Raw genomic sequence first — 18,502 nt, 5'->3', positions numbered from 1 at the left:
TAGGTATGTGTGTGTAGAATTCTGTAAATATTGTTGCATGCTCAGTGGAAACATTGAGACAGATTAATGCATGCATATGGAGGTAGGTGGGAATACTGTATATTGCCCTTCTGTAGATGCAGCTGGATAGTTTGCCAATAGAAATGCAACAAAAGTATTTACTTACAGAAACCATATGAGAAGTTATTTTTAATCATGAACTTAATGAGCCATGATAAAAAATGAACCTGGAACCTTATACAATCCTAATTAACTTTTCAGTACACATTGCATTTTTTTAGGCTATTTTTACTTATATTCAAGGGTTCTTGGTAGTACAGTGGCTACTTTCTCGACTCGCATTTGAGGATCTTGGGTTCGATTCCCACGTGAGACAGAAATGGTTGGGAATGGTTTCACCTAGCTGTAAATAGGCACCTGGGAGTTAGGTAACTGTTGTTGGGTTGCATCCTGGGGAGGGTCTATAGTTCAACGTAAAGTTCAACCGAAATATATTACATACATACACAGGCTTCCTGTCCCTGACAAAAATTATTGTACCAGTGGTAATTTTTCAAACTAAAACAAGAACAAATTCTGGATATGATATACATCATTACATTTAGGAAATACTGTACAGTACTTTGTTTTACTACAGTAAATACTGTATCAATCACCATACAGTAATTTGTTTAAAATGTAACTTATTTGTCCTCCATAAGAATTTGTTTACCTTACAACAACAGTGTAAACATGCAACTGACATTTACTACACTAAAAGCACAGTCAGAACAAACAATTAATCATTAATTCAGTAAATACTTACCTGACAAAATTCTTGCATAGTAAACTATGTTTCAAAAGTTATGCTTAGAAGAATTTAGTATATTTTAATATTTGTAATATATCTACTAAACATTTCATTGAAGATGGTGGCAACTTTTAAACATGCAACTAAAGCATGCACACAACATGTAAACAATGTAAATCAACATTCAACTTTTTGTAAACATTACATTAACAACACTATACAATGGATACTGAGGAAATTAGGATAAGAAGCTAAATAATTCATAGTGTGAACTTAGAGGTGACAAGGCGAGTCCCAGATGGATAACCAATGTTTACACCTGACAAGAAACTGCTGTCAAAAGGTGCAAAGCAAAATTAACAGCCTTCAGTGAATGTTGGAGAGAGCAGCAGCCTCCATTTAATTAAATTAGTGAGATTCACTACTGAATAAATTAAACAAGAGCCTCCAAACTTTCATCTAATAAAAATTAATTTTATATAGTATTGGAATTAAGAAGCTGCATCAGTGCAAACATTATCTCACACACAGCATCAAAGAACACAAGCACTGAGGCACAAAGAGGCTACAGGAAGTGAGCATTTATTTAGGGCCAAACAAGGGTTAATAAAAAAAAAAAATCCAAGGTGGGTGTGGGAGGCAAGGCCAAGGTTGAATCCGAGCAAATGGCCCAAGGCAAAGCCAGGCCATGGTGATATAAAGTGGTTAAGTGACGTACTGTCTAGAGCGTCCTCACCTTTTGTGCAAGGCCAGAGTGCGAGTACAATTTATATCATCTTACTGTCTAATACATGTGTACTATTGCACTCCTTTTCTTGAGTATTCTATGCAAAATAGATTTTGTAACTGACAATACAGAATTTGAAACACACATGCGATACAGACTGTTAATCGCTCACTGGTCTTTTGGCCATTAATTCAGCTCATAAGTCAGACAGCTTGGGGAGGAGAAGGGGGGCCTGGGGAAAGTCTGAAGAGTCTGGGGTAGTTTGAAGAAACCTTGATTGGCCAGGAGTTGAGAGTGCCTACAACCCTGAGAGCCCAAGGACTCACCTTGTCGAGCCTCTGGGAGTCCAGTGACGCAAGCTAATAGTTTCGTGAAGGAGAAGAGAGACCTCATTGAGGTGCTGAGCCCACCGAAATCCAGCAAAACTGAGAAAGACCAGGAAATATGCAAAATTGAGCCTATCCTGGATTATCTACTCTATATCCTGGTTTGGTTTGATTCTCGGGGTCTGAATTAGCTCTATCAAACTTATTGTTTTCATTAGTACCATGAAAACTTAGTGCTGAGCCACCGGTTGGTTAAGAGTCACAGCTGAAGACTAGCACTGGTACTCTTACTGTCCAACCAGATATGCTAATGTCCAAATGGACATGATCTTTATACTTTCCTAAACTTATGCACTGTACTGAAATAGTTAACAAAGGAAAGGTATCTAGTCTAATTATATTTTCTAATAATAAGCAAGCAATACAAGGCAAGACATTACTTTTTAATTTAGTCCCAGCTTAAAATGCCTTCCCTTTAAGCATGCACAAATATCTTATTTAATTATTAAATCAAGATTTTATATAAAAAAATAATTTTCATATACTGTAAATGCTAAATTATGATTGATTGCAGAAAAGTAACTTAACAAAATAATATGGTCATGCTAAAAGCTTGGTGAACATGGTTTATTATATTAAGGTTGATTAAGCTCATCAATTAATAACAGGTTTTGAGAACCACAAGGTTTTCTTTGGCAGTATATTATGCACTGTAGTGTTCCTACATGTGTCTTCAAGGTGACTATGAAATTGCTTAGTGGTAGTTTCTCCTCTTTCTGGTTTACATTTGGGTTTTGTTGTCCTTTCATGTTGTGGCTGTTTCTTGACCAGAATTTCATACCTTATGCTATCATCTCTTGTCATTAGGTGTTAGTGGGGTGACTGTTGCTTGCATTCATCGTTGCTACCTTTTCGGCACTGTTCCATAAGCTGTATCAGCCATTTTTTTCACTTCCAGCCTGCTATGCTCTTCCCGAGCCATCCCGGTCACTCGCCTGTGTCTTTGCTGTTCTCTTCTCCTCAGGTTCTGCTCTGTTGGCCCTGATGGGCATTTTGTTTGTAGTCTTCTCTTCTGGCAAGGAATGGGTCAGGTGGTTTTCTGAGGGGTCTTTTGGCTGTTGATGTTTGATTGGTTCAACCAGGGGTAAATAAACTGTTGTGTACAGTGGCAATTCTTTGCCACTGGGCATGACATCTAGCCAGCCTGTAGTCTGCCTCATGCCCATGAGGTCTGGAAATATGCTGTGGTTGTAGCCCTCTTTTTCAACTTATCCTGAGTTGTTTTTTGAGGATAGGAGTTTTTGTGGGGTAGCAGGGCCTTGAAGGCCCATTCATTAGTCTATGTTCCAGGGCCTGGTCTGCTTTTTTTTGTCTCTTTGCTTTGTCTTAATACCTACCTTTCTCCTCCTTCCTGATAAGTCCCTAGTGTTTCTTCATCGTGGTTAGTTAACTTCAGGGAGCCACAAGTGGCTTTCCCAGAAACCCAACATTGAAAGCAATGAAACACTTTCTGGATGACTCCTGGTGGCTCCCTGACTTTCTCCCTACCTCCTTCCCTACAAGGTTCATCAATTGGTGGGCATTGTTTTTACAATTGCTAAAGAACTGACTTAGCAGGGTTAGGGAAGATCAGGGCACCTCTAGTTGTGGCAGTTTGGTACAGTACTAAGGAGTTCAAGCTAGTTTCAAGAGTTTCAATCTATGATTAGGGTGTTCATTTGGCAATTTTGAGGCTTCAGTTCTTTAGAACCCAGCAGTGGTCTGTAATGCTGCCTTGACTTTCTAGATGTTTTCCTAATGGGGTGGCAAAGTGTCACCTACTCTCTGCACCTCTGATTAGACCAGATTCTGGCTCTCGTCCCTATTACGCCAAACATAACTCCACGACAGATGAGACCTATTAGTTGAGAGCAATGTCTGTGAGATAGCTTCTGGGAGCCACCGAGGCTCATCCAGAAAGAGATTTTGTTACATTCAATGCTTTTTTCTGTTAGTCTTGTCATTTACAATTAAGCACTGCAATGAAAAATTTCAATGGTATACACTAAACCAGAGCAGCAAAAACAAGGTTGGACTACAGTATTTATTTTGTGATAAATGTTATGATTGCTTTAAGACGTGACAAATCATTATAGGTTTTATTTCAAACAATTTTCAAAAAACGAAACGTAATAAAATGCTAACTTTTCACTTCATTTATGGAAAAAATTGATCAATGTTGCAGTACTGATAGGGGAGAAATAAGTATTGCAAGATCTTAAATGTAAAATTTCATGGACATGGAAGCAATCAAATATGGGAGCTTACTCAAATTGTGTATAATACACCAGCAAATCATTTCAAGTATCTGGTGTACCAATTAAGAGAATATTTACAAGTATAACAATCAAGATTAAATGTAATGAATTGATTTATTCTTTTGAACTTCCAGTACCTCACCAGGTCTAATTCCAGATCTTACCTAACCTTCCTGGATTCTGGAACGTGTGCTAGAAATATTGCCCTCTCACTTTCGGATTTTCCCATCAGTTGAGGATTCTGTTTTTATGGTGGCTAGTTCCCTGGCTGTTGCTTCTGGTTGTTGGGATGGGAGGCTTTACACTCTTTGTCAGAAGCATATCTTTGTTTTTTTGGGCTATGGGCTTAAATTTTATTTGTTTGGAGCCTTCTCCTTTATCTTGGTTAAGACTGAGACTTCTATCTTTCAAAGGGGGTTGCTTAGTTAGTCGGACAAACCAAGTGTCAATAAGGCTACAGCATATGCCCTTTCCTATGGCTGCAGTGTGGCACAAGTAGCATGCTACTTGTGCTCTTGGCATCAAGGCCTTGTCTGTCAACCCTGTTTCTAAAGTTCCTTGTTTCATGGAACCCAAGTTATTAGCAAAGTTGTTTCGTTTGGTTTGACTGCTAGTTAAACTTGTGTATTGTTGCTCATCATATGCAGAATTTTGCTGTTTTGATGGCTTTCTTTGCCAGCTTGTCCATGGATAATACTTGGGTCCAGTGCTTCTGACTGTCCAACAGAGTACTGGTCTTTCATTACTTGGATATCTTTTAACCTTGCTGCAGTTGGGTGTTTGGTGTACAGCAGACTGTCTTCTGCCCAGTTCTTCTCTCGGTCTGCTTTTTCTTTATTACTGACCACTTTTCTTTCTAGCCACTTGTGAGAGTCAGCTTGGAGAGCTACTAAGGGGTCTTTTTCAGAAATCCAGTATATATGAAATGTAATAATGCACTAATTTCTAGGGAGGCCCCCAGTACAGTACTTCTTGTCCATGTTACCTTCTTTCCTAAGGGGGTAGGGAGGTTTGGCATGGACAGCTCCAGAGTGAGATAGTGGGCTGTCTGGAACCTCAAGTAATCAGGTCTGTGATCTGGTGGAGTTGAATAGTTATCCTGTGGTAATGATAGTTTACCTTTGAGTCCCTCGATTCCATCAAAGAACAGCTCGTTTTGTTGTGCTAATGCTTTCAGTTTTTTTGCCAATTTTTCTCTGATAACTGGTTTCTTTTGTCTTCTGCATGCGAGTGATGCAGATTCTGCTTCTGGCTCCCAATAGGTGATGGTTGGGTCTCAGAGGTCTCAGGTGTGCTGGGCGATGGTTTAGTGGATCCCGAGTGAAGCTCGGGGAGCTACCGAGTGGTCTCTCCCAGAAAATGAGAGGTGTGTGCAAGGAGACATGAATGACATTGCTAATTAGTGAAATGATGAATTAAGATTTAAGTTTTTTACAGGATCATGGTAATTGGAGGAAATTATGCAAAGTCATCTGATAAAATGAGCATCTAAAAGCATAACATAAATACATATGTTGGGTTCTAAATTCAAGTGAATTTCTGCTTCAATAACAAATGTTCCCGAAATTTCAAGTTGCTGTATCCAATGTTTTCTTAATTCTTTCAATGTGAAAATTTCGTAAAGTCAATATTGTAATGAAATTATGTACACAGCTGAAGCCCTGCAGGACAAATTTTAATTTAAAAGAAGTTAGAACTTTGCTTATATAAAATATCCTTTAATATTAACTTATTATACCTTATTATAAAAATAACAATTTCAAAGAAGTATAGTACTCTGCATCAAGTGTATACTGTAATTTAAAATTGGTTTTATATCCACAATGCGTCTCATCTTTTTTTGTCGAGTTCGCAAACTTTATCTGTGCTCCTCAAAATACGTTAGCTGAGGATTTTTCTTCTACTAGGATCTCTTAAGTTTATTTTTTTAAGCAAAACAAGAATAGTTAACTCAAATTGATTTAGCATGAATGCTATTTAGCAGTGTAAAGTGCTCTGAAGCACATTTTAAATAAACTTTGCATTCAATGCATGCTGCTGAATAGTGTCTATTATCGTTATTATTTTTTTAATTAGCTTTAGGTTCACCTTTCTTTCCTATTCAGTTGATGATAAAATCTACTTTATCAAGCTTCCAAAAATTACTTGTCTTATCTCACTGTACAGTAGTTTACTCTGCTGGATTTGCATTCTACAAGTGGACAATATTTAATTGTAAATAATTTTTATTTTTTTGTACTCACTTGACATTCCGAGTATGTATTCACTGGAAGCTTTGATATAAAGTTGACTGCCACTTAGAAAATAATAAACAATTTTGCAAGTACTGTAGTGCAAAGGCCATGCATGAAGCTGGTACATTCTGCAAAACAAGGTGCTATAATAATGAAGCTTCAGTGAATGTTGCATATGTGGTTTGTAACATATCATGGGACACACTCACCACTCCACAAGTCTTTATTCATATCAAGTCTCTAGTGGGAAATTACAGTGCTACTGCAGTGGTTAAGGACAATTTCATTGGGATTGTGACTTAAAATTTAACCAACAATAACAAAAATTTATGATTCAAGTGTTATAAGTAATTTTCAGTGTAAGAGTATTACAACTGCAATCATTAAATACTACATAAACTATTTTTCCCTGGAGATTGAGGCTTAGAAATGTTTATATATGATGTTGTGAGTTACAGTCAACAGCCCATAACATCCATTACAACCCCATGAGTAACTTACAACAAAATAGCAATAGTTAAATTAAGCACAAATAAAATGGCGTCAAATTATAAATAAAAAAAAAATAAATAAAAGCAGTCATCTGAAGAGGACGTTATCACATACTCACATAAGTTCATGAAGCCGAGTGCTCTTCTCTGCCTCCTCAATTTTGAGCTTGTTGTGTTCTGCCTTCAGCTGCTCATGTTCCACACTCAGTTTCTGGTTTTGGCTTTAGAGATGGAAGTGTTATACACAATTAGTGCAAAACAAATACTGAAAAACACTTAATATATGATGTCTCACTTTTTATATATCATTTATGTACATTTAAAGGCCCCCAAATATATGCAGTACATTTTCTTAGTAGCTAAAGGTTTGTGCTGACGTGTCTTATTTAATGTGACATCACTGGGAGCAGACCTCCCAGATACAAGCTCCCCAAATAACTAACAATAAATTTAAACTAATATTTTTTAGTTGTGAACTCACTCCTTGAGGTCCTCTACTAGTGCTTGTTTGGCATTAATCTCGAGTCTGAGCTGTGCCACTTGCTTTTGGTGAAGCTCTCTGTGAGTCTCCATCTGTTTCTCAAGTGCCTCCTTTGATAGCCCCTCTGATACAGTGAGGCCCTCGGCTGCTTTCAGCTGAGCCACTTCTTCACCCAGAGAGTCAACCTGTTAATATTACACCATCATTAACTCTGCATGCATCTAAAGGCTAAACTTGTTTTTCAATACCATCCACATCTGTCTAAATATACAGTGTTTATAAGAATGTTTCTTTAAACAAATGAGAGCAGCCATATAGATAACCTTAACACTTGCATAATCCACACAAACTAGGACAACTGGGTTGAGCAAATTAAGTGAGAAGGTGGTGGAGGCCAAAACCATCAGTAGTTTCAAAGCATCACAACTTTCCTCCTGTTCCAATTTTTCCATCTGCACTTACTTGTTCTTCAAGTTGTCTTTTGCGAATTTCTACCTCATGCATGGACTCTTGCAGCGTTTTCATGCGGGCCTCGTGTTGGCTGATCAGGAGGCGGCATTCACTTAATTCACGTTCATATTCATCAATCTTCTTGTTGCAGTCGCCCTGTTGAACAATAGTAAATTTAAGCTGCAGAAGAAATGCCCAAACATTTAATGAATTACAAGAGAGAGCTTAGTAAGTTTGAGTTCCTTAGTCATTATGTGCCTATGTAACTTTGTTCATACCACTCACAGGTTGGGTTTGAGGTTCACTTCCACTCACAGGATGGGTATGGGGTGTATAATAAATTCATGAATTACAATAACTAAACACATTACAAGACATTTAACATCCATTACTTATGTTCAGCAATCTTTCTTTTGTGGAGCTGCTTTTCCCATGGTAGAATAAAGCTTTCAAAATTGATTCTCTAGCCAAAAATGTTTGCATTTGTAAATGTTAAAAAACATCTCATTCAATGCAAGAGTGTAATGAATAGTTCAGCATGATGATACTTATATACTGTATAATAGCTATGCTGCTAAATTATCAAATTTAACGAATACATGTAGATGTACTCTACATGTTAAATAATTTATTACCCAATATAATTATTGTAAATAATGTACCTGGAAGTTCTCAAGGGTGCTGCAACGCTGTACAAGGTTACGCACTTCACTCTTCATCTTTGACACATACAACCGAGCCATTGTGAACTCTTCCTCTAGTTTGTTGGGGTCACCTGAGTTCTGAAATTTAATTATAATAATAGTAATAATAATATGGAACTTAGATATTTTTAAATTACAGTATAGTATATCAAGGATGCTATTTTGCATGTACAAGCCAGTATATTTGACTCATATTTTTATCTGATTTCTCCACCCAGTGAGATGGGGGATGTTAGATGAACTTAAATGAAATTAGATTAACTCCATTCTCTGTAATCCCTCATATAGAACAGGATAGCAGAAGACTGCTGTGTTAATAAAGACTTGTTAATGAAGTAAGTGCCAGGCACATAGTATTATGCCAATAAATAAGATATAGTTATGAGTAACTATGAAACACAGCCAAGAATGAACCATTCAGTTGCCCTAAAAGTAAGGTCAACTATGTCCTCAGGATTAGGATCATGAAAATCTTGCAGTTAATATTCTGCACTGATGCCCAAAGTTTTTTTACAAACAACCCGTTCAGGGTCAAATGTTACTATACCGCTTCCCTACACAACCTCAACTGCTTGCATGGAAGAAAGGCGTATCCTTAGGGGATTCACTAGTGAAGCCAAGATTCAAAAAGCAAAGGAATGTTTAAATTAAATTGAAATAAAATAAACTTGAAGTTTAAGGGAGCTCTGACATGTGTGTACTGTATTACCATTCCCTCACCTTTAGATGTGAGGGAATTATTGATAGACTACAGAGTAGACAGCTTCTGACTCTTGTTAGAAGGCTGTGAGCTTTTCCTTTCCACATCTAATGGGAAGGGAAGTTTGCCCTACTACTTTTTCCTGGAACACGAGACCATACAATCAGTTTATACCCACGTTTGCAATTACAGCCCAGTGATGAGTGTCGACGAGTTACCTTGATAGAGAGGTCTCCAGCAGTGCCTCCAACCACATTGCCAACTTCTCCAAGATCAGAGAGCAGTGAGAACAGCATCTCATTCATCCTTCTCCGCTGGTGCACAGAGGAGTCCTTCATTTGTTGTAGCTCACCTTGCATGCTTGTTAAAGCAGTCTGTTAAACAAACATATATATATTATATATATAGAAATTATCAACCACACTACTGTGGAAATAAACATTTAATTCACCTGGGCACTAGGAGACTCGAACCACCGACCCTCATGAGTGTGAGGCAGAAGCTCTAATCACCATACTATGAGACAGCCTTGGGCACAAGGAGGCATAATATGAGTCTCCTGGTACCCAGGTGAATGACATGTATATACACTAATGATAAAATAGTACTTAACATGGTTAAAATACGGTGGAGAGAGTTGTTTCAAATGAACAAACTTATAAATTAGTCTAATGTGTGAGTGTATTTAGCCGTAGAGCATTACACTTGTGATTAATGAGGAACCCCAGGAAAAGTATTCTTCCGCATACTTAACCATCAACTCAATAATGTGTTATGTACTCTTTTACAAATCAAAATGTTCAATATTTAATAGAAAATAACATGAGAATTTATATTCCAATAATTGCCAGAAATGCTATACGTAAAACAAGGCATTATACAAAATGATGGACTGTATTATATATTTATTTGTTTTACTGATTTATCACTATCTCATCTTCACTTCTTATGGCTGTATTGGTATCCTGTTATTGCAAATACAGTAGTGCCAGAGGATTTTGTCCTACCTGCTTCTCTGTTAGTTCCTCGTTGAGTGTCTCATTCTCCTTGCACTTGTTCTCCACCTCCTGACTCTTCTGGTCGTAGTTAAGGGCCAGCTCCTCCAGAGCCTGTAGCACCTCTTTCACTTCATCCTTGGCAGAATCATTCTCTGCCTGAATCCTAGACATCTCTGTTTGTAGAACTTCATAGTCACGGCGGGTTGCAGCAATAAGCTGTGAATTAATGTGATTTTGTAGAAATAAAAACACAAATATAAATGACGTTATGTCATTTCTCGGGGAGTATGTACGGTGTAAGGCATTAGTAATGCTACAGACTCCTAGCTACCCAGCTAAACTGTAAAAGCTAAGTCAGTATTGCAGCCCAAAATACAGCTAGAAAATATGAGAAAGAATGGAGAGGTTCCACAAGCCACCAGCTGCGAGTATCCCAGCTATAAATATTTAAGATATAATGGTCAGTAAGTAAATTAGGCCAATTAAGTTAGACCATCTGTACTTAGGTTTGTTTAGTTATCAGTTCATTAATTTAGTAGGTAAACCTCAATGCTATTGTCACCACTACTGCATATATAGAATCTGGAGGCCATCAGACAAGGCCGAATTAAGGGATTTTGGACGCTAGATCAAAATGTGTAGGTCTTTAGTGTAATCTAAAATTCCTAGTAATAGCTCATTTGCGAAATACCCAATCTTGTTGTATTTCTATACGTACTTCCTCCTGCTCGAGCATCTGTTCCTTGAGCTTCTCAGCCAGCTGACTGTGCTGGTTGATCTCCTCGTCCTTCTCGTCAAGGCTCAGGTACAGCTGCTCCCGTTCCTTCTCCCACGCGTCCCGCACCTCGTTGCTCATGGGCGGAGCTGCTGACTTCTTAGGCTCTAAATGGTAAGTTTTGTAGCATGATGCATTTTGACAGGGAAAATATTATGATCAGCTATGCTATTTCTTTTTTGGGCTGGAAAATTTGAGGAGGGTCCCGACCTTGGATGACACTGAAGGTCGTATCATCAGCAAATGGTATAGCAATAATTGGGTAAAAGGAGCTAGGCAAGTGTGTAATTACCTAAATAATTACCCAAGTGTAGTTACTGGATGAGAAGACGGGATACCGTGAGCTTACGATGTTCCGTCTTCTCAATACTCTTTATCAAATAACACTTTGAAACTACTGAATGTGTAATTACCTAAGTGTAGTTACAGGATGAGAGCTACGCTCGTGTGTGTGTGTGTGTACTCACCTAATTGTGCTTGCGGGGGTTGAGCTCTGGCTCTTTGGTCCTGCCTCTCAACTGTCAATCAACAGGTGTACAGGTTCCTGAGCCTATTGGGCTCTATCATATCTACACTTGAAACTGTGTATGGAGTCAGCCTCCACCACATCACTTCCTAATGCATTCCATTTGTCAACCACTCTGACACTAAAAAAGTTCTTTCTAATATCTCTGTGGCTCATTTGGCCACTCAGTTTCCACCTGTGTCCCCTAGTGTGTGTGCCCCTTGTGTTAAATAGCCAGTCTTTATCTACCCTATCAATTCACTTGAAAATCTTGAATGTGGTGATCATGTCCCCCTAACTTCTGTCTTCCAGCGAAGTGAGGTTTAATTCCCGTAGTCTTTCCTCGTAGCTCATACCTCTCAGCTTGGGTACTAGTCTGGTGGCAAACCTTTGAACCTTTTCCAGTTTAGTCTTGTCCTTGACTAGATATGGACTCCATACTGGGGCTGCATACTCCAGGATTGGCCTGACATATGTGGTATACAAAGTTCTGAATGATTCCTTACACAAGTTTCTGAATGCCGTTCTTATGTTGGCCAGCCTGGCATATGCCGCTGATGTTATCCTCTTGATATGGGCTGCAGTGGACAGGTCTGGCATGATATCAACTCCCAAGTCTTTTTCTCTCTCTCTGACTCTTGAAGAATTTCATCTCCCAGATGATACCTAGTATCTGGCCTCCTGCTCCCTGCACCTATCTTCATTATATTACATTTGCTTGAGTTAAACTCTAACAACAATTTGTTCGACCATCCCTTCAGCTTGTTTAGGTCTTCTTAAAGCCTCAAGCAGTCCTCCTCTGTCTTAATCCTTCTCATAATTTTGGCATCGTCAGCAAACATTGAGAGAAATGAATCTATACCCTCCGGGAGATCATTTACATATATCAGAAACAAAATAGGACTAAGTACAGAGCCCTGTGGGACTCCACTGGTGACTTCACGCCAATCTGAAGTCTCACCCCCTCACTGTAACTCTCTGCTTCCTATTGCTTAGGTACTTCCTTATCCATTGGAGCACCTTACCAGCTACACCTGCCTATCTCTCCAGCTTATGTACCAGCCTCTTATGTGGTACTATGTCAAAGGCTTTCCGACAATCCAAGAGAATGCAGTCCGCCCAGCCTTCTCTTTCTTGCTTAATCTTTGTCACCTGGTCGTAGAACTCTATTAAGCCTGTCAGGCAAGATTTACCCTCCCTGAACCCATGTTGGCGATTTGTCACGAAGTCACTTCTCTCCAGATGTGTTACCAGGTTTTTTCTCACGATCTTCTCCATCACCTTGCATGGTATACAAGTCAAGGACACTGGCCTGTAGTCAAGTGCCTCTTGCCTGCCGCCCTTTTTGCATATTGGGACCACATTCGCCATTTTCCATATTTCTGGTAGGTCTCCCATCTCCAATGACCTACTATACACTATGGAGAGTGGCAAGCAAAGTGCCTCTGCACACTCTTTTAGTTCTTTGAGGGGCCTCGTAGCCTGGTGGATAGCGCGCAGGACTCGTAATTCTGTGGCGCGGGTTCGATTCCCGCACGAGGCAGAAACAAATGGGCAAAATTTCTTTCACCCTGAATGCCCCTGTTACCTAGCAGTAAATAGGTACCTGGGAGTTAGTCAACTGTCACGGGCTGCTTCCTGGGGGTCGAGGCCTGGTCCAGGACCCGGCCGCGGGGACACTAAAAAAGCCCCGAAATCATCTCAAGATAACCTCAAGATAACCCATGGTGCGATCCCGTCTGGACCAACAGCCTTTCTAACATCCACATCTGGATCTGGATGTGTGTGTATTTACCTAGTTGTGCTTGCGGGGGTTGAGCTCTGCTCTTTCGGCCCGCCTCTTAACTATCAATCAACTGTTACAAACTACTATTTTTTTTTCTTACACACACACCCCTCCCCCCAGGAAGCAGCCCGTAACCACTGTCTAACTCCCAGGTACCTATTTACTGCTAGGTAACAGGGTGAAAGAAACTGCCCATTTTTGTTTCTCGCAGGCACTGGGAATCGAACCCTGGCCACACAATTACGTGTCCAGCGTGCTATCCACACTGCCACCGGCACACCGTATTGACAGCACACACGTGTGTGTGTGTGTGTGTGTGTGTGTGTGTATGAGAGTAATTACCTAAGTAATTACCCAAGTGTAGTTACAGGACGCGAGATACGGTTGTGTCCCGTCCTCCCAGTACTCTTTATCGTATAACACTTTGAAACTACTGACGGTTTTGACCTCCACCTTCTCACTTATATTGTTGCACCCGTCTACCACTCTGTTTGTAAAAGAAAATGTTTTAATGTTGCTCAGCACCTCTGTTTCCTTTGCACAAATCTGTCCCCCCTTGTTCGTGAAGTTGCTGGTTTCAGGTATTCCTCTTTGTCAATTTGGTGTATTCCTCTTAGTATTTTGTAAGTGGTGATTATATCACCTCTCTTCTATCTTCTAGTTTCGGCTTGTTTAACGCCTCTAGTCTCTTCTAACTTGTTTTTCAGTTCCGGAAGCCATTTTGTAGCCAGATTATTTAAGTTCTATTTCAGATTTGGGTCCACTGCTGCATATTCCAATTTTGATCTTACAAAAGTCATTATCAGTTTCTTTAGTAATTTACCATCTAAATAATTTTGTGTGTGTGTGTTTGTCTGTACTCACCTAGTTGTGCTTGCGGGGGTTGAGCTCTGGTTCTCTGGTCCCGCCTCAACTGTCAATCAATCATACACACAATGTGTGTGTGTGTGTGTGTATATATATGTGTAATTACCTAAGTGTAGTTACAGGATGAGAGCTATGCTCGTGGTGTCCCGTCTTCCCAGCACTCTTTGTCATATAACGCTTTGAAACTACTGACGGTCTTGGCCTCCACCACCTTCTCACTTAACTTGTTCCAACCGTCTACCACTCTGTTTGCGAAGGTGAATTTTCTTATATTTCTTCGGCATCTGTGTTTAGCTAGTTTAAATCTATGACCTCTTGTTCTTGAAGTTCCAGGTCTCAGGAAATCTTCCCTGTCGATTTTATCAATTCCTGTTACTATTTTGTATGTAGTGATCATATCACCTCTTTTTCTTCTGTCTTCTAGTTTTGGCATGTTTAATGCTTCCAACCTCTCCTCGTAGCTCTTGCCCTTCAGTTCTGGGAGCCACTTCGTAGCATGTGTGTGTGTGTGTGTGTGTGTGTGTGTGTGTGTGTGTGTGTGTGTGTGTGTGTGTGTGTGTGTGTGTGTGTGTGTGTGTGTGTGTGTGTGTGTAGATGTGATAGATACCTTCAACCACAGAAGACACCATGGACTTCTCCATATCAACAGAAATCTGTTCCTCGGATGAGACTTTTTCCCCACTGCGCCACCTGGCGAGCTCTGCCTCCATGCTCTCCACCTGCGCCTTCAGCTTGGTACTCTGCAACACCACAAACCTTCACACACTAATACAAACACACTTTATATATCATACTTTTATATCAAATATTATAATTTGTGCATTTTCAAATGTAAAGCAGGATGGACAAGTTTACGTAGTCTCCAAGAACCTCACTGCTCGTACTTCAGGTACATGAGACCAGGGGGACCAGATTCACGGAAGCACTTACGAACCTGTACATCTTTTCTCAATTTTTGGCGGGTTTGTTTCCAATTATTAAACAGTTAATAAGCTCCGAAGCACCAGGAGGCTGTTTATAACAATAACAACAGTTGATTGGCAAGTTTTCATGCTTGTAAACTGTTTAATAAATGTAACTAAAGCCGTCAAAGATTGAGGAAAGATGTACACGTTCGTAAGTACTTTCGTGAATCTGGCCCGACACGCCGGAGGAAGACAAAGGATGGATGGTGGAAGACAAAGGCATGATTAAAAGAGAAAAGCATGCTGTAGGAAGACAAGGGTAGACTGCTCCTACAGCAGTGCACAAGATGGATGCCTGGAAGGTTAAGAGCGTGCCAGTATGCCCAAGTGTTGACTGTGCCACAGAAAATAAACCAAGGGTTTAAGCTAATAACATAAACCAGTGCTACCTTCTCCTTTTCCTTATTGTAGCGTCGCTTCCACTCCTCGGCTGTGAGTTCCTCGTTGACACACACACAGTTCTTGATGGTCTTGGCTCTGAGGAGACACGTCACACATGCTCCTTATACTTCAACCATCACTTCCACTATCATTAACCAATATTCTATAAAGCATTGATGACTATACGTCTAGTAAATGCAGTGTAAATTTGTCAGAATCTTATGGTATTAAAGTTACAAATGCACTAATATTGATCTCTATAAGTTAACATTTATAACAGCTGACATAAGGGCTTGCACTCGTGGAGAATGAACACTTGTACTCATAGGGTGTGACCACACTTGTACTCATGGGTGTGTGACAACACCTGTACTCCTGGGTGTGACCACACTTGTACTCATGGGTGTGTGACAACACCTGTACTCCTGGGTGCGACATCTCAAGACTCACCTCTTGCCAAAATCTAAGGTGGACCTCGTCTCAGCTTCGTTGAAGGAGGCTGGAGAGGCACAGATGACGATGGTGGTGCGGGCGTTGCCCCCCAGACTCTCCTGCAGGATCCTGGTCAACTTGGAGTCACGGTAGGGCACGTGTGTCTGAGGTCGTCCATGGAGGGGTCACAGGACACAAGGTCATCATCATATTTCGTACAAATAGCATGAAGATTAAGCAATACATCTTTTCCGTATTTCAATCAAAACGTATTTTAAACATTATCCGCATGTTTGATATTATGGGGCATTTTGCATTAATTCTCTGAATATACTTTTCTTCCCAGTCATCTGCAATAAGTAAAATAAAGTGTTATATGTTGTTGTTGTGTTGATTTAGGGGCGACGACGATCGTGGGATCGGTGTTATATGTTTTTCCTGTGAGTGAAGGGAAGTTATAGGAGAGTAAAGGTTGTGTAGTGACCTTGCCGTCTGCCAGAGCTGCGATGACGTTGCCTAGCGCCGAGAGGGACTTGTTGATGTTCTTGGCCTCGTCCAGGACGGCTCCTTCTGCTCCTGTCTTGCTCACCTGCCGGCCAAGTGAGTGAGTGAGTGAGTTAGTGAGTGAGTGTTTATTCAGGTAAGGTACATACATACAAGAGATTTTTTACAAAAAATTGCTAGGTTTATAGATAGAGCTGGTACATACAATGCCTAAAGCCACTATTACGCAAAGCGTTTCAGGCAGGGAAGTGTACCCCGTCAACCTCTACCACTCTTTACACCAAGATGTAAATGTTACATACGGATTGTTTTGTAAATTATTTTTGTAGGAGTAACAAGGAGGACATGACCCCCGTATAAACACAATATCCATCAACCTGTTAGGGTACCTAATAGAGAATATAGTACCAATAAAACTACACTTTAAAAAACATATGAAATCATTACACCTATAATAAAAAAAGAATACATTTGCGTTGTATTGGAAGCAGGTAAAGAGAGCTTACACAACCAGCAGGAGAAAGTGGTATTAACACACTGCTCTTCTGGGAGTACGACGTCCTTACAGTCTCCAGTTCCCCAAGTACATTACAGTACTAATTCCCTAAGTACAGTGATGAACGGTTACACAACAACGGGAGTCACTAGCACGACTCCCATGATACACGGGGCGTGGAGCTGCAAGTTACCAGTCACTACAATATTCAACAGCGACTCGATATTGAATCAACGTGAGTGACACGGAACTAGCGGAGCTCTTGGGTATTGTGCCCACTGACTTGCCTGCTGGCTGAAACACGCCACGCCCAGGCCCAGTAGCGTCAGTGAAGGCCACCTTCCCTTCTTACCGCAGAAGCACGATTGATGAAGATTAAGCCACCCAAAAGGTGGCACGGGCATGAATAGCCCGTAAGTGGTGGCCCTTTTGAGCCATCACCAGTATCAATGGATGATACTGGAGATCAGTGGAGGTGCAACTGCACCCTGCGTGACAGGAGATGTCTCCCGTGGCAGAAGCACGAGTGTGTTACCAGGAAACAAAGAAAAGGACAGAACCCTTTGCCACAACAGAATAACAACCGCGACTGTATATGTGATCAAACACACCGAGACCTAAGAACATAAGAACAAAGGTAACTGCAGGAAGCTTATTGGCTCATACGTGGCAGTTTTTATTTATAACCACCCAATCCCACTCATATACACGTCCAACCCATGTTTGAAACACTCGAGGAATCCCAGTTTGAAACACTGGGGTCTCTCGAGTGTTTCAAGGAGGGTAGGGTCCCTCGATCTTGTTTACGTCCTTCAACAAAACCTATGCCACAAATACTCTTTAATGGACAAAATCCCTGACAGCATAGCGTTAAGATGGAGTGAGATTTACATTGCCAAGACGATATATGTGTATGAGGGTTATGAGGAGCGTGGCAGCGCTCCTCATAACGGTGTGGGGGGGGGGGGGTGGTAAACCCCCCCTACCAAGACAGGAGACTTTATCTTACCTTCTCTGAGCCGGCCAGATCGACCAGGTAGAGTTTACCCAGGAGCTTCTTCTGGTTCTCAATGTTCTCCTGCTTCACCTGGATCAGGAAGACGCTATGGGACCGGGAGCTGTGCTCGTTCATGTCTGATCAGAGAAAATAATCACATAAAATCCTAAAATATGCGGTTTGATCTTGGCCTTATGGCTTATCAACGTCTGGAGGGTTATTAAGGCCACCACAACAGCTTACTGACCAACCACCGAGTATACTCTAGTCCTGAATATTGTCCAGGACTAAAGTATACTCTCAGTGTATACTAATGAGTAACACTAATGAGCAAGGTATACTCCTCAATGTATATACCGAGGGTTACTATCATGTCAAGATGTTTTATCCATATAAAATAATGTTCTGGCTGTATTCAAAACTAATAAAAATATAATATAATTTTACGTAAAATCTCACTTTATGCACAAGGATTCAAATATGGGGTTTTATGGCATTTTTTTCTTTTACCTTTTATATGACACGTCCAGTTTTAGCCCTGCAGATCACCTGATGAACTGACATTACTTAGGTCATACTAAGTGTCCATAGGAAGG

The 18,502-nt window shown here is 40.4% G+C and overlaps 1 protein-coding gene across 5 annotated transcripts in view; it reads right to left on the bottom strand.

Annotated features, from left to right (window-relative positions):
- The window catches only part of LOC123760359 (kinesin heavy chain), a 154,564-nt gene that overhangs the window by 18,504 nt on the left and 117,558 nt on the right, over positions 1-18,502 (bottom strand). For 2 of the 5 annotated variants that reach the window (XM_045745985.2, XM_045745988.2), the window contains exons 6-18: positions 17,919-18,043; positions 16,394-16,498; positions 15,928-16,073; positions 15,486-15,573; positions 14,739-14,871; positions 10,917-11,080; positions 10,208-10,414; positions 9,419-9,574; positions 8,459-8,578; positions 7,809-7,952; positions 7,347-7,531; positions 6,985-7,086; positions 1,844-1,942 (exon numbers count right to left, since the gene is read on the bottom strand). In XM_045745985.2, the coding sequence (XP_045601941.1) occupies positions 1,844-1,942; positions 6,985-7,086; positions 7,347-7,531; positions 7,809-7,952; positions 8,459-8,578; positions 9,419-9,574; positions 10,208-10,414; positions 10,917-11,080; positions 14,739-14,871; positions 15,486-15,573; positions 15,928-16,073; positions 16,394-16,498; positions 17,919-18,043 (1,774 nt within the window). The remainder of the gene's footprint in view (positions 1-1,843; positions 1,943-6,984; positions 7,087-7,346; positions 7,532-7,808; positions 7,953-8,458; positions 8,579-9,418; positions 9,575-10,207; positions 10,415-10,916; positions 11,081-14,738; positions 14,872-15,485; positions 15,574-15,927; positions 16,074-16,393; positions 16,499-17,918; positions 18,044-18,502) is intronic. The other 3 variants (XM_045745987.2, XM_045745989.2, XM_045745986.2) reach the window with 2 other exon arrangements.

The sequence above is a fragment of the Procambarus clarkii genome, chromosome 39 (assembly GCF_040958095.1).
Source record: "Procambarus clarkii isolate CNS0578487 chromosome 39, FALCON_Pclarkii_2.0, whole genome shotgun sequence".
Classification (NCBI taxonomy): Eukaryota; Metazoa; Arthropoda; class Malacostraca; order Decapoda; family Cambaridae; genus Procambarus; species Procambarus clarkii.
Note: the sequence above shows the minus strand (reverse complement) of the source record. Positions and strands in the feature narration are given on the sequence as shown.